The 15,396-nt window shown below is 57.7% G+C and overlaps 1 protein-coding gene across 2 annotated transcripts in view; it reads right to left on the reverse strand.

Annotated features, from left to right (window-relative positions):
- ITGA3 (integrin subunit alpha 3) overlaps positions 1-12,479 on the reverse strand; it is a 42,847-nt gene extending 30,368 nt beyond the window's left edge. Inside the window, exon 1 of one of the 2 annotated variants that reach the window (XM_074978968.1) lies at positions 12,159-12,479. In XM_074978968.1, coding sequence (XP_074835069.1) covers positions 12,159-12,355 — 197 coding nt within the window. In that variant the 5' untranslated portion in view covers positions 12,356-12,479. The remainder of the gene's footprint in view (positions 1-12,158) is intronic. The other variant, XM_074978969.1, reaches the window with a different exon arrangement.
- Positions 12,480-15,396: the final 2,917 nt, after the last annotated feature.

Raw genomic sequence — 15,396 nt, forward strand, 5'->3', positions numbered from 1 at the left:
GGAAGGGCCCTGTGCAGGATGTGGGTGAGGGTCTGGGCCCTGTGATATGCAGGACTCAAACTAGACCAGGGTGGGTAAACTACAGCCTGTGGCTGCATCCAGCTCATTGGACCTTATCATCCAGCCCACAAGCTCCTGCCAGAGAGTAGGGGCAGGAACCTGCCTGGCTCTGCTCCGCATATGCTGAGGCTCTGTGCAACTCCCAGAAGCAGGGGCAGATGGGGGCTCTGCACAGTGACCCTGCTGCTCCTATTGGCTGGGAGCCATGGCACTGCTTGCAGACAGGGCAGCATGCAGAGTCACGCGGCCCCACCGTAAAGTCTCTGAGTGGACTGTAATGTTCCACTGCAGGGAGACAGCTCCAGAGCAACACGTGCCATGAACCCACTAACACCACACCCAGCACACTCAGTGCAGTGAGCAGGGGGAGGCCTGGCAGGAGCTCCCCACCCACCGCAGGCAGGACCAGAACCAGAAGGAGCTCGCTTGGGGCGACAGCAGCCTGGGCCTGGGCACCAGCTTTGTGACCTGGGCCCAGGAGCAGCCCTGCAGGTAAGCAGCTTCCTGACCACCCAAGCAGAACATCCTGGCCGCTGGTGGGCAGTGGGGGACCAGCAGAGCTGCCAGCACCCAGAAATCTCACCAGCCGGCTTAGCAGCAGGGGCCTGGCCAATCTCAAGGGATCCAGGTCACCTAACCTTCAGCTGCCGGTGGTGGGGCGGGGGGGGACAGGGAGGAGAAAAAAAAATTTTGTTGGAGTTTCCCTCTAAACCCAGCACACAAATTGAGATCCTCTCCTCTCCCCAGCCCAGCAGCTCAGCTCAGGCCAGACACCTCCCCTCTCTCACTACCAGCCCCCCCAGAGCACCTGAGACAGATTACAGAATGGGAAACTGAGGCACAGAGCAGGGAAAGGAGTCCCCTGAGATCACACAGCCAGTCAGCTGCAGAAGATTCCCAGGTGCCCTCTGACTATCTTCTGTCCCCTGCCTCATGGAATCAGCACCAGGTTGGCCTGGACTCTGATGCAGTGCCATGCAAAGCCTTCCCTCCCCAGGGCTCGTGGCGATCACAGGGAGATGGGCAGCAGGCTTGAAACAGCAGGGAGAAGCGGCCCGGCTGGAGGGGGTGGTGGGCAGACGAGCGCAGCACCCAGCACTCTGCAGGGCGAGAATGACAGAGGCAGATTCCCAGCAGGCTGACACAGGACAGGAACGTACAGCCTCCACACCTCTGGCACCAATACACCCAGCCCCCAGGGAAGCAATGGCTCCTTCCTGCACTCCAGCGGACGGGGCGTCCAGCTCCAGGCAGCCAGGGGTAATGGGAGAACAGTGCCCAGGCAGAGTCTCAGCAGGAGAAGTGGGGTGCGTGGGAACTAGCCAGCAGAAGCCGGACCACCTTCTGGTGCGGCAAGGAGGGAAGCCCGGCTCTAAGGCACAGCCAGGCTGGAGAGGCCACCCCGTGCCAGCTAAGCCAGGAGTGAGCTGCTCAAAGTCAGCTCTAGAGCCAGGCCAGCTGTTCAGCATGGAGACCGGTCACAGCATCACACCAGCTGCAGTTAGTTATTAGTATGTCTCCATGCAGAGCCACCCCTCCTCTGCTGGCCACCCCCTTCCTCCAAGAATGGGAAGCAGCCCTGCAACTGCCCTGTCCCCCTGCTGGGGAAGAGACTCCACCCCACCCAGGGAGGCGACAACTGGGGAGCAGCTGAGCAGGTAGGGGTGGTGAGGTGAGGGCAGTTTGCCCCTCTCCAGCTACTTCTGTCCCAGGGTCTCTGACTGCCATTGAGAAATTCAGTTTTACACACTCCCCTCCTCTGGGGGTGATCAATCACCTTTATCCCCATTTTACAGCAGGGGAAACAGGCACGGCAGGGAAAGGCCTGCCTCAAGGCTGCACAGCCGCCCAGTGACACAGCTGGGGCTATAACCCAGGGCCCTGGACTGCCCCACTCCAAGCACAAGATGACAGCTCCTCCCAGAGCCAAAAGCACAACCTGGGAGTGAGAAGACCTAGTGCCCTCCTCTGCCCACAAGCCCACCCTGGAGAATCAAGAACCTGAACATCACAAGCAGCTGGGGGCATTTGTCAGTGGGAGCCATGCATCTTAGAGAGCACAGGCTGGGATGCTGGAGGGAACGGGTGCCAGCGACACAGGAACTCATGGGCACACATCTGGCAGGGAGAGATAAAGCAGGAGCCTGTCCTCCAGGGCTCACGCACCCCAGGACAATGACAACTCCACGCCAGGAACGGGGGAAGGACACCTCCCAGACAGCTGTGAGTTCAGGGAGGAGGGGAGAATCCCGAGGGAGCAAAGGGAAGTGGGGGCTCTCCAGAGCAGGGGCTGGATCCACAGGAAAGAGGCAGGGGAGAGACCTTGCCAATCATCCCCGACTGTGCATGAATCGCTTCCCATTCCTAGGACAAGGCAGCAAGGATGGAGCTGGGGATGGGCAGGGTCAGACAGGGGTTAAACTAACCCTCAGACAGTTACTAAATAGGAAAAGGTGGTCCAGTGGGAAGAGCATAAACCTGGGACTTGCGGGGGATGAATTCCCAGCTCTGTCACAGACTCCCTGTTTGACCTTGGGCAAGTTACTCAGTCTCTGTCCTGGGCCCCCATCTGTGAACTGGGAGAGGGAAGACACTGGATGGATAGGAGGCAGACAGATCCTCTTCCCCCAGAGAAGTGCCCAGGCCCCCCTGTGTCATAAAGACTGCTCTGGAGAGGAAGGACTCCCCTGGAACACCAGAGGAGCAGGCCCTCCAGAGCAGGGAGGGGAGCCACTGCCAGGGAGAAAGGCCTACAAGGCTGAGTGCATGCAGCTGGGCTCCTGGCCTTAGAAGGGGACCAGGGTGGAGCTGGACATGTCCATCCAAGGGGCAGGGCAGAGGAACGAGCTTGTCCTGCTGCTTGGTCAACAGGCTGAGATGAGACCACGGACCAACCCGACCTCATTACTTCCTTGAGCTCCTCTGGCTGGGTCCAGCCCTCACGTGGGTTGGGCTGCAGCCATCAGCTGCTTGCGGCAGGAGCTAACTTTCTGTGCAGCACCCAGCTGGGGGCTCAGGGGGCAGCAGGACCAGGGCACCCAGGCTCCCACGCGTGCTCAAAGGGCTGGAGAGCGAATTCCTCTCCTGCTGCAGGGTGGGGGCCCCAGCGAAGGGGAAGCTCCATGCTGTGCAGAGCCAAGGACCAACTTCTCCTCGTGCCCCAGAGTGGGTGGTCGGGGCTCTGCCAGTGGCAAGGGATATCCAGCACAGTGGGGCATGGATAGGATGACGTGGAGCCAGCACCTTTCACCCCCCTCCACATGACAAGCAGAGCCCCTAGGCCCCCAACTGATCCCAGAATGCTGCTTCTGTGCTTCCCTTCCTCCCAGGCCCCCTGCGGCCTGGAGCTCAGGAGAAGGGGCCTCAGGAAGGGGGCCGCAGCCTGTGCAGCAGACAGGGACCAGCTCTGTGACACTCACAAGCCTTGGGAAGGAGAGGTTTGTTCAGCTGAACTAGCTGCCCCCACACAGCGTGTTGGGATGGATGCAGATAGGGTCCCCCATCTCTCAAGGGAGCCCAGGAGAGGTTCTCCCCTGTGGCACCAGTGGGGTTGCTGGTGAAGATGTCCCAGGAGAATCTAGTCATCTTTTATCCACCCACCTGCCTGGCCCCAGCAGGTTGTGGTCTCCAGCCAGGAGCCGCGAAGCCCCAGATGCAGAGCGGGTGTGCAGAGGGAGCGGACGGCAGGGAGACAGGCATAGGTGACAAGCCACGAGCCCCCTTCAACCTCTGGGCCCACAGTTCAGAGCTGGAGATTTAGTCTGATTTGTTCACAGCTGGAGTGTGAGCCAGGAGAGCTGGATTCTGTTCCTGCCTATGGGAGGGCAACAGCAACTAGTGGTTAGAATAGTAGGGCTGAGCCAGGATGCCTGAGTTCTAGTCCCAACTCTGGCAGGGCCGTGGGCTGCAAGACCAGTTAAGAAGTTTGGACCCAGATCCAACCATTCCAAAAGCCTCTAATATTTGGGGCAGGGAGAAGGGGTGTTTTGGTGAGGGCCACCCCTGCCCCACAAAACCCAGCTTCCCATGAATGACAAACCCACAGAAAGTGGGAAAGACTCCTATGTGCACTGCTTTGCCAGGGACAGGGGCAGGGGAGGGGAGAAACCAAGGGCAGACATAGCTGGGGACTCTGTCGGGGTAAACACAGACCCCTCGGGCAGATGACAGGCCACCCATTTGGAGAGGCGGCTGCTGAAGGATTTGCAGAGCTGGGATAGGAAGAGGGAGGGTTGCTCCTACCCTGAGAGGGTCAGAGAGGCAGCATGTGGGTGGAGTGGGGAGGGGAGCAGGCAGGAATGCACCAGGTGCCTCATGCCAGCTGCCCCCTGCCATGGGCGTGGCATTGGCTGGTAGGGCAGGGACAGGGCAGGACTCCCCAAGAGGCCCTGGCTGAGGAGGGGGATGGGAGAGAGGCTCCCCTCTGGCCCCAGCCTGTGGAATTCTCCCTGCCTCTCCCTCAAGGCATGGCTGGGCGCTGCCCCAGCAGGCCAGCGCACGCTTCAGCTGCTGATGTTCTCCGTAGCTCCCGGCTACACAAACATCCCAGATACCTGAGTGCACCTGGAACCCAGACAAGCCAGGAGCACGTGGGCATTGGAGCAGCCAGAGAGGCCAGGATGGGCTGGCTGTGCTGGCCCAGCTCCTGCAGGACAATGGGCTGGACAGAAGGCACTTGCTCTGGGCTCTCAGCTGACCACACTCCAGGGTGCTTTACAAACACCAGATGCAGCCACCTCTGGGGTGGGACACGGCAGCTTGCAGTCGTTCACACTCCTTTTTTGGCTGGTGCTATGTTCCCCAGGAATGACAGGGAAAGGCGGTGGAGGGTCGGGAACAAAAAGAGTGAGGAGGCAAGTCTCCCAGCTGGGATTCAGCCTGGACACCCTGATCTGCCCTTAAGCTGGCCTTCATGCTCATCATGCTGAGCTAGCACCCAGAGGACCAGGCATTTGCCTCCTGGCCTGAGCCCAGGCCTGTGGAAAGAGGAAGTAGGGACCACAGCTCTCACCCCCAGCACAAACCAGAGCCAAGCAGCCTCTGGTGGCCCAGGAAGCACCTTGCACAGCCTCCGCCACATTCAGGCAGACAGGCAGGAAGCCCCAGGGCTGCATGCATATGCCATAGGCCCCAAAGTCCCTGCCCCAGCAGCCGTCTGGGCCACTTCTCAGCCCACAGCATAAGAGGTCTCCAGCTCCTCTGGACTCTGCCCACAACGCACCGCCCATGGCCTGGGTCCAGGTGATGACAGATCCATGTGGCTCGGCAGCTCCCTTTTGCCAAGGACACAGAGCAGGGATGGGGGTTCCCCACCCTGAGCCTCCAGCAGCCCTCAGTTCCCAGGACGGGCCAGACCTGAGCACACAAGGCAAGGGGCAATGCTTCCTGAGTTGGGAGCTCCACGCACCCCCACAAGGTATCCTGAAGAGCCTGGGCTCCCACACACCAGCGGTGTCGGCTGCTCCCCAGCTCTGGACTCCAGCGGCAGCTCATCCAGCACTCAGGAGATACTCACTTGCCATAGTGAGTGGGAAGGAAAGTGCCAGACAGGAGGGAGAAGTTGATGTTATCTAAAAGTAAGAGGCCTTAAATCAGCAGAGATACAGACTTCCCCCAAATATGGCAAAGGACCAGATCCAGGGGTTTGGGCTTGGGCCCAGCACCCTGTCAGGATCGGGGCCTTGCTGAGCCAATTCACACTGGGTCTCTGCCCCACAGAGCTGTCACACCAACACGTGTGCCAACGTTCCCTCTAAGCTTCTCCAGCCACATGCAGAATAAGTTTTTTCAGGTGCACCATCCATAGAAACACAAAGCTGGCTGTGGGCACTCTACTAATCAGCCGGGCAGCACCCAAATCTCTCCTGAGTGGCTGCCCCAGACCACAGCTGGCAAGGAACTCTGCCATGGGCAGACACCCATTTTGCGTAAGTGTGGAAATGGGGCAGATTGACAAGCATCCTTGGCCCTCCCTGAGCCAGCCCGGTCGTTTTCCTGGCACCTCCAGCCCAACTGCTCGGATGAACACTGCTCAGCAGAACCCACCCCGATTCCTGTGGGATTCTCCCAGCACCCTGGTGCGTGTCCGCCCTCCCGCCGCTTGTCCACACAAACACTCCAGCTGCCCACCTCCATCCACATACGTAAACCTCTGGAGGACAAGTCCATCGCGGTGGGCAGGGATGGCTGTGCCCCAAGTGGCCCTATTTGTCAATGGCTGGGAGCGGATGACCAAGGATGGACCACTCAGCGGTTGCCTGTTCCCTCTAAAATGCCTGGCAGTGCCCGCGGTCAGCTGAGGAGCCCCTGGATAAGATGGACCTTGGACCAACCCACCGTGGCCATTCCTCTATTCGGATGCAAGAGAGGACTCGGGGAAATTTAAGGACCCCGCTCAGGTCTGTAGACTGTTCACAGCCTTTGGTGCTGTAGTTCTGCGCCATCCCTGTGTGTTGGAGCTATGTACCCAGCCCCCTCTGGTCTCCTTCAGCCAGCACCCTGTGCAATCCAGAGCTTTGCCCACAGAGTTGGTGCTTTAGCTCATCAATTCACACTACCCAGAGAGCACGTCCCAACCAGCCCCCCATCCCTAACACAACCTGGCTCTCCTCCTCCTCCCGGAACACTTGGCAGACCCTCCCTGTGCTTGCAGAGCATCACTTGGCAATGCCATTAGAGAAATGGGCAGATCCAGGCTCGCATAAAAGGAAAAGCATCTTCCTTGAAGCTCACGAACCCTCCTCACTGTCCTGGAGCAATGGGCAGGCATTGTAATTACCGGAAAGGAGGCATTCCAAGCCAGGAGCTGGCTGGAAGGCGGGTGATGGGCAGCTCATTAAGCACCTAGTGAAGTGTGCTGGCCCAGGGAGGACTGGGAGGGCAAGAAAGGGCAGCTCGTGACCAACGGACGCCTGAAGTCTGGCAACTCTCAGAAGGGCTGCAAAGGCATTTCCCAAATTAGTTAAATTCTCTTGGGGGTGAGAGGAGTAGTTCCAGAGAAATTAAACCCTTGCTGCTACTGCAGAGACACGAGAGCACATCTCTGTGACGACCAGTCACTGCAGCCCCTGCTCACGTCTTTCGGCTATTTCAGCCTCCAGCAGGGCTCCAGCATGCCCGGTGCCCGCACACCGGAGAACAAGATGGCCCTGAAGAGCTCGTTGCCTGGGGGCTCACTCAGACACCTCGAGGTCCAGGCCAGAGAGGGCTGGAACGGAGGGGACGCATAGACACTGAGAGGACAAATGGGTTGTCCCATGTCTCAGCAGAGCCAGGTCTACCCCAACCCATCACCTTACCCACTAGGCTACACTGTCTGTCTAAGAGAAGCTGAACTGGAGGAGGTCGGATATTGGCCTGGGTCAGAGAACGCAACAGCTGACATTAAACCGAGCATCAGCCCTCAGGCTTCAGGGCGTGGAGTCCAGCAGGAATTCTCTCCCCTGCCTGCCCCAATGCACTAACTTGGCACAGACCAAGCACACTAGGGCTTGTAGTTTCCTTGGAGCACCTTTCTTCACAGCCACCTGCTATTTCTAGATACCCTCCCTCCACCTCAAACCCACAGGCCTCAATTCTCACAGCTTGTGGGGTGGAGGGGGAGCCAACACACCCTCTGAATACCAATGAGGCATTGGCCACAGACAGGGAGCTCCCCCCGCACAGGCTGCCGCTGTCTTGACCAACACAACTGTCAAGGAGCATCTCTGGGCCCTACTGTCCAGCTGTGCATTTCCTCAGCAGACGGGCCCTCTGCAATGCATTACTGACCTCACTCTCCCAGGAGCAAACCACCAGACTGCAGGCAGGCGGACACAGGGAAGGACCTTCTCTAGCTGCTGCCCAATCCAGTCTTTCACAGCCAGGCCTGAAGTGCCTCAGAAAAATCCAGTGCAGGGGGCTGGGAGACACTGAACAAAACTCTAAGTATGATAGAAAATGGAGACCCCCTTCAAGTCAGGGGGTGCTGCAGCACCCCTGGTTTCAGCCCATAGGCATCTCAGAGCAGGCACCCAGAACTGGAACAACCTGACTTGAACACATTTGAAAACATTGGCTTATGCGAGTAACACAGCAGCTCGGTGGGACAGTTAGAAAGAGAACCCAGGAGTCTGGGGTTCCATCCTGATGCTTCAATCACAAGCCCACTTGAAAGCCAAAGGGATCCAGAGCTGGGCAGCTGAACTGAGCAGAGAAGAGACTGAAATGGGGAAAGGTGATATCTTCCAGAGAGCCTGAAGTGACTGTGACCCTTAGGGAACAGACATTTAATCTCAGGCTCTGCAATCCAGCAGAGGATAGTGTAATACATGCATCAGCTGCCAGCTACTGTTAGACAAATTCCAACCGGAAATAAGGCATAAATTTTAAGTGGGAGCAATTAGCCACTGAAACAACACACCAAGGGCTGGCCGTGAGAGACTCACCACCACTGATGGGTTTTAAATCCAGTCTGGAAGTTTTCCTAAAAGATTTCCTGGATGTATTATTTGGGTAGCTCTCTGGCCAGCCCTACACAGGCAGTCACACAAGGATCACAACAATCCCTCCTGCTCTTCAACGTCCCTTTCCAAAGAGAGCATAAGCTGCACTTACATGGTCAATAAAAATTAGACTGCTATATGCCAACATCACTTTTCAAATTAGCTCCCATGTCACTTAGGTACTTTGGAATATTTTCCTCAAGAGCCATTTCATATGGGAACAGAAGAGACATGGCAGCACAGCAGAAAATACCAACTGCTGCAAATATGACCTGTCAGCTCTACTATCCCTCTTCCCCCCGAAAAGAAAAAAAAAAAACCCAGCAGATTAAATTAAAGAGATAACAAAATGCAAGTGGATGAAAGCACCTCTTAGTATAGGCCCCAATCCGGCAGGCCACTTCAAGCACATGCAAAACATTAAGTAATGCAAGTTGTCTCATTGACATGAATTGAGCTAAGAAGGATGCACGTGTTTAAGTGTTTTGCTGGATCAGAGCCATAATGCTCATGCTGCAAAACAACAGGGTCAGGAAGAAAGCTCCCCTCGGGGCAGGTTGTTCCATAATTATCCATTACAACGTTTCATCCTCTGCAGCAGCAGAGGTTAACCATGGTCAGAGATGGATTATTGGATCAGGAGGGTCACCGTTCTGATCTGGCATGGCAATTACATGTCCCCCCAGCATGCACATGATGAGCAGACTTGGAAATCCAACTCTGTAATGGAGCACAGAGACCACGTCCTCCCTCCCTCAGAGTCAGCCTTGCCCATCTGTCACCCTGATCACCTCACAGGCCAGCACAAAACCAGCTGTCTTTCCCTTGCTCACTGAACCCACACCAGGATTTTGGGAGACCACTGGGCAGTGCAGGCTGGGAGCCAGCGACATCTACAAGGTCTACTGGTGCCCAAGCACCCTGAAGAAGACCCAGGTGGCCAATTCCCTTCTCAGTGTCGGGGGAAGCGGGTTCATGTCAGGTGACCAGCACACCTAGGCTAACGAGCCCAGATGATACAGAGGAAAGCAGCCTGCACTCACACAAACCCACAAACACCTTGCCAGTTGTGTGGTGCAGCAGATGAGGTGCAAACACCTCCTGCTGACCATTCTGGCAGGCAGAGCAGAGCAGGCGTGTCCTGCTGCACCCAGTTTGCTCAGACATGTTATCTCAGAGCTAACATAGCACAGCTCCTGCCCAGGGTCAGGCTTGCAAAAGCTGCTGCTGCCCTACAGACTTTTTCTTGCTGTTTTTCTCTGGAGAGCCAAGGCACTCCATCCCACAAGCCCAGAGCACCTTCTGTGGGCAGAATGTGGAGATGGCTGTGTCCACCTTCCAAATCCTCTCACTGGGTGAGCTGCGGAAAGTGGGGAGGGGACCTTCAGAGTATCTCTTATCCACAGAGAGGCCGATTCCCCTGGTTTGGGGTAGCCCAGGGTTTTCAAGCCTGGGCCGTTAGACTCAAGGGCTGCACATGGACTACTGGGGGAGACAGGCAAAGCTCAGCTCCAGAAAGTAACCTCCTGAGAGTATGGATTTTAGTTCTGGTCTCAATCCCTCTGTGCTTTTCACACAGTTGAGAGAAAAATCAGCGTTCACCTGACGACGCCACCCCTCCCCCCCGCCCATCTTCAGCGCATTTCTCTTTCTAGCACCTGGTAAGGCAGGGCAGGGTGCGGATCTTGGCCTTACCCTTACCATGACAGGGTGAGGTGACTAATCTGGGCCTTGGTGACTCACTCAGGATCGCTTCATCTGTGGCAGAGGAAGGAACTGAACCCACCTCCACCAAGTCCTATGCAAGGGCCCTAACCACTGAACCATGCTTCCTCTCAACATCTCCCAGGCGAGGTCAATCCCAGCACTCACCATGCTTTGCTAACATACTTTGTGAGCCAACATTTCCCAGCACAGAGCCTCCAACCCCTCACTCCTCCTGCCCAGCAGCTGTTCTGGAGCGAGAGAGAGACACAGAACCATTTCACCCCCCCTTAAAAAAATAAAATCCCACACTTCATCAAGAACATTTCAAATGAATCTTTGGAATGTAGAGCAGAGGCCTGCAGCCCATGCAGCTGTTGCAGTGAGAGCTCTCTGCAGGGCACTCGATACTCACTTGGGGCACTGGGAAGAGACCCCCAGCTGGCTGCTGACTCCAAAAGCTGGGGGAACCAGACTCTGTGCTGCCCTGCCTCTCCTGCAGATAGTTACATCCATGCAAAATAAGCCTGTGACACTACTAATTCAGAGCAGCATTTTGCACCTGGTTGCACTGGGAGAGCTCAGGCATAGAAGGGACCGGAGAGGGCCATAGAGCCTGATCTGCCCTGTGTATCACAGGCTACCCAACCCCCAACAGTTAAAGTGCAACCAAAGTATTGCAGCCCGCAGGAGTCTAGACTGTCTCGTGTTACAAGCAGAGACTAGAAGGGACTGAAGGGCAGGCCCCACAATGGCAGGGAAGTGATTAAGCAAGATACATCCAGGTAATCCCAGCTAGCAACCCTCACTCATGCACTGCAGAGGAACTGGAATCACCCCAAGGTGCTGACCAAAGTTCCCTCTATGTTTTTTCCATCCCTGGGCAGAATAAATTTTGTTACATGCACCAAGGCATGCGCAGAGGCATCACCACAGGCTGACAGCTGGGGGCGCTCTGTCAATCAGCTGGGCAGCACCCGAATCTCTCCTAGGTGGCTGTCCAAGTGCTCAGCTTCCAGAGAACACTGGTGCTGGAATAATCCCTACAATGAAAGTGCTGAGAGCCATTGAACTGAACTGCGAACCCCCCAGCCCGGGGTGCAGGGCAATCAAAGCACCACAGCTGTACACACACACCACAGCCGGCGGAGTCTCACGCGACATTCTGCTTCTCCAGGAGCCAGTCCCGCCTTGCACCCGGCCAGAAGAGCACCAGGCCTTTGGGAGCAGTGCTCAGAGGGCCCCGGGAGGAAGGGGAGCTCGGTGACCTGGAGAGAACCCGCTGGCTGGAAAGCGCTTTCGCAGGGCTCAGCCCGGCCAAGGAGGAATGGCGGGAACGTGCTTCCGCTGCCCAGGAAACCAGCCACCCGCCTCTCCCATCCAACGCGCCGCAGGGAGGCAGGCGGGGCTGGGCAGGTTCCCGGCTCACGACTTGCACAAACCATGGAAAAGCTCCAGGCTCCGGCTTCCGAGCAGCAGGGAGAGCGGGGCCGAGCTGGGCACAGGCCGCGGGCTACGGTCCGGGTTAGAAGCGGGAGTGCCAAGCCGAGCTGGGGTCCAGCCCCCGGCCAAGCCTCTGGCTGCACTTCGCCTCCTGCTCACTGCCTGCCCCGGGCCCACCCTGCAGCCTCTGTCCCCCGCTAGCCAGAGGCTCATCTGCGAACCCGCCACACACGAGCAAACTAGTCCCGGCGGCCCAGGGAGCCCAGCGAAGGGCGAGTGAAATTCCTCCCCGGGGTACAGGCTCGGGCCCCGGGGCAGCCCCAGGCTGGGAGGAGGGGGGGCCCTGCTTCTGACCCCCGCCGCCAGGCACAGCCGGGCCACACACCACGGCAGAGCCAGGCAGCCCCCCCCGCTGCGCTCCCGGCGGCTGCCCCAGCACCCCAATTCCTCCCCCCGGGGGGTACTCACAGGTAGCGGTCCAGCCCCTCGGTCTGGTGGTGCAGGGCCACGGAGAAGCCGAAAAAGCTGCGCGGGGCGCCCCCCTCCTTCAGCACCACGAAGCGGGTGTCCAGGTTGAAGGCGGAGCAGCCCGGGCTGCAGAGAGCGCCCCAGGCCAGGCACAGCAGCAGGAGCGGCAGCGGCCTCCGGCCAGCCCCCGGAGCCATGGCGCAGCTTTGCCCACCCGGCCGGTCCCCGCGGCGCGCCCTAGGCGGGCTGCGAGCTAGCGAGCGAGGCGGAGCCCGACGCGTCCTGCCCCCACCTTGCGGCCGCTCCGCACTGTTCTCCCAGGGACCCGGAACAATCCCCGCAGCCGCTTTCCCTCTTAAAGGGGCTGTGCCGCTCCGCCGGGGGAGGGGCGGTGCCAGGTGGGGGGCTGCCCCCCTCCGCTCGGGGCGCTGTAAAAAGTTGGGCAAAGTTTACCCCGCACCCCGCGTGGCCCCTGCCAGCGCCCCCTGCCTCCCGCCTGCCGCGCCGGGGAGGGGGAGCAAGCCCAGGATGGAGCGTGTCCAGGCTGGCAGGATCGAGCCCTCCGCCCATCGGTGCAGGAACTCGGGGTGCAGGGGGTGCCGCGAGGGGTTCCAGATTGGTTCAGCAACTCTCAGCACCCACACTATACAAATCGCTCCAGCGCCCCCGCCTCGGACACCTGCCCCCTGCGCTGAGCTGGGCTCCGGGTCGGCCTGTGTTCTCTGGCCAGAGCTGGAGGAGACAGGGGTGTTATAACCGGGGGCTGGCAGCTCTGGGGACACTGGGCTCAGCATACCAGCGAGGCACCCGACGCGCCGCAGCGCCCGGGGCGGGGCGGGGCGGGTACCAGGCAGTCCTCGGCCGGCTTGGGCTAACGAGAGCCAGGCGGCCCTGGCTGCGGGGAGAAGGCAGCTGAGGACTGGACTAGCCACGTCCCGATCCCCATCCCCGCGGGGCGACCCACAGACCAGGTAAGCTGAGGGAGGACAGGCCCAGCTGTGGCGATGAGCCAAGAGAGGCGGGGCCGGTGTCCCAGTCTCTGTTTGCCAGAAGCCGGGAATGGAGGACAGGGGAGGGATCACAGCGAGCGCCCTTCGCTGGGCTCTCCCCCGGGCACCTGGCCCTGGCCGCTGTCGGAAGACAGGAGGCTGGGACACGCACCTTCTGGCTGCGCCGCCCAGTGCGGCAGTTCTTCAACCAGGCGCGTTCCAAGTCACTGACCTGAACTGAATTCAAACTGCAGCTTAACAGGGAAGGACCCCACGTGTATCTGCAGTGCCGCTGGCTTGGCTGGGACCTGGTTTTGCTGTCCTGGCAGAGTTGATGGTTTCAGGGAAAGTTTCCCTCCCGTTCCCACTAGAGATAAAAAGTCAAAAATCTCAGAAAAAAGATCTGCAAACCATCCCCTGGGGGAGGGGAATTGGGTTGTGTCAATCACAGTGTTTCATTTAGATCACTTCAAGATACTGCATTTTGATTTTAAAATTGTACTAAAATTAGCTCACATTTCTAATGCAAAACCAGGGTACAGCCAGGAAACCTTTTTTTTTTTTTCCATTTAGAAAATATAGAAAAAGGGAATTTGGGTAAGTATTTTCTTTCAGAGCTTTTTTTTTTTTAAGTTGAGAAATTTGTCAGGATCAATGTGACGTGAGAAACCCTCCGCTCTAATGCATCAGTGTTTTCTGAAAGCCCTGGAAAACCATTTAATGAAAAAATTCCTTAACAGTTCTACAGTGTCTGCACTTTTGGAAATCTGCCTGGCAGCTATCAGCAGGATCTTTGAGAAGTTGATCCTGAGTGCCTTTCCCAGGCTTCAGCTCGTTTTGTAACACCCCCTTTGCAGCTGCAGGGCTGCATGTGAAAGCTGATTAATAAATATCAAGAAAAACAAATTCATGTAAAATTGCAGACAACAGTAGTGCCTCCATCAGCGGATTTTGGGAGACTGTTAAGCTTTGCTTCCTTCAGTTTACACTGTTGAAAAATGGCCAAAGTAGAGCAGCTTCTGCATTTCGTAGCCTTCCAATTCCTCCATCCTCACTGATTGACCAGCTGATTCTGCTGGTAGGTGACCAACCAGTCCCTCTGGGCACAGGTCTGTCTCTTTTCTAGAGCAGTTACTTCCCAGTGGTTGAGCCCTTAAACACAACCACCCTTTCTTGATAGCCCCTTGCCACCCACCTTCAGCATTCCTGCTAACTTTTCCATCCATGGGCAGAATAAATTCTGTTGTGTGCACCGAGACGTGTGGATGTGCACCACCCATAGAAAGACAGGCTGCCAGCTGCGGTCGCTCTGCGAATCAGCTGGGTGGCACATGAAACTCAGCTCACAGGGAACACTTCCCGTCTTAGGAATTCCACTCCCAGGTGGAGGTGCATGGACCATAGGGGACGCAAATAAAGGAAAGACCCAGAGAGTTTGTCATGGTCTCACACAGAACTCTCAGGTTCGGTTGCCCAGGTTCCAGCTTCCCCAAAGGGTCACCATGGTGGACTAACTCCCTGCTGGGAACTGAAAGAAATAACTGCCAACCTCTGGTTCATTTATGAAAAACCATCAGGGCGGTATTTGATTTCCAGGCAGGAGATTCTTTTGCACATGGTGGGGAGCAAGACAGCACTCACACTGCAAGCCTCTGCCTTTCTGCCTCCTGCGTTCCTCTACACCCCAGCCTCACTCAAAGCCCCAGGGGCTGCAGGAGAGAAGCTGGAATCGAGCAGCACAACACAGGGTTAGGTAGGTAGAGACATGCCCGTGCACAAGGGGCAGAGTTAAGGGTAAACAGGCAGCCTGCCCTGGCTTTTGCGTGGTTCGCAGCAGGGATGGGCAGCCTGTGGTGCGTGCACGACCTGGGCTCGTTCGGATTGTGTGTGGCTCTTGAGTCAGTTTGTTACCGTCCCCCACGTGCAGACTCACCGGATTCTGCGGCTTTCCAGCCACGCGGGTAAGGTAAAGCTGCTGGAAGTGAGGTGCACGCTGATTGCATGCAGCACCGCCTGTTCGAGTCACGTGCTTCCTCTGCAGCCAATCGCAGCGCTGCTGTCATTCATTCAGCATACCCCGCGAATTCTGGGCACACCAGCGCTGCGAGCGAAACGCCCCTGTCGCACGACAGCCCTGTGGCCCACTGTGATGGCGAAGGCCACTCCTGCGGCCCGCTCGCTAGCCCAGCAGGCCATTGCTGGTTCACAGCGCTGCTGTAGGGCCAGGGGGGTTGAAGCTCCAGTCGGGA

The sequence above is a fragment of the Carettochelys insculpta genome, chromosome 28 (assembly GCF_033958435.1).
Source record: "Carettochelys insculpta isolate YL-2023 chromosome 28, ASM3395843v1, whole genome shotgun sequence".
Lineage (NCBI taxonomy): Eukaryota > Metazoa > Chordata > Testudines > Carettochelyidae > Carettochelys > Carettochelys insculpta.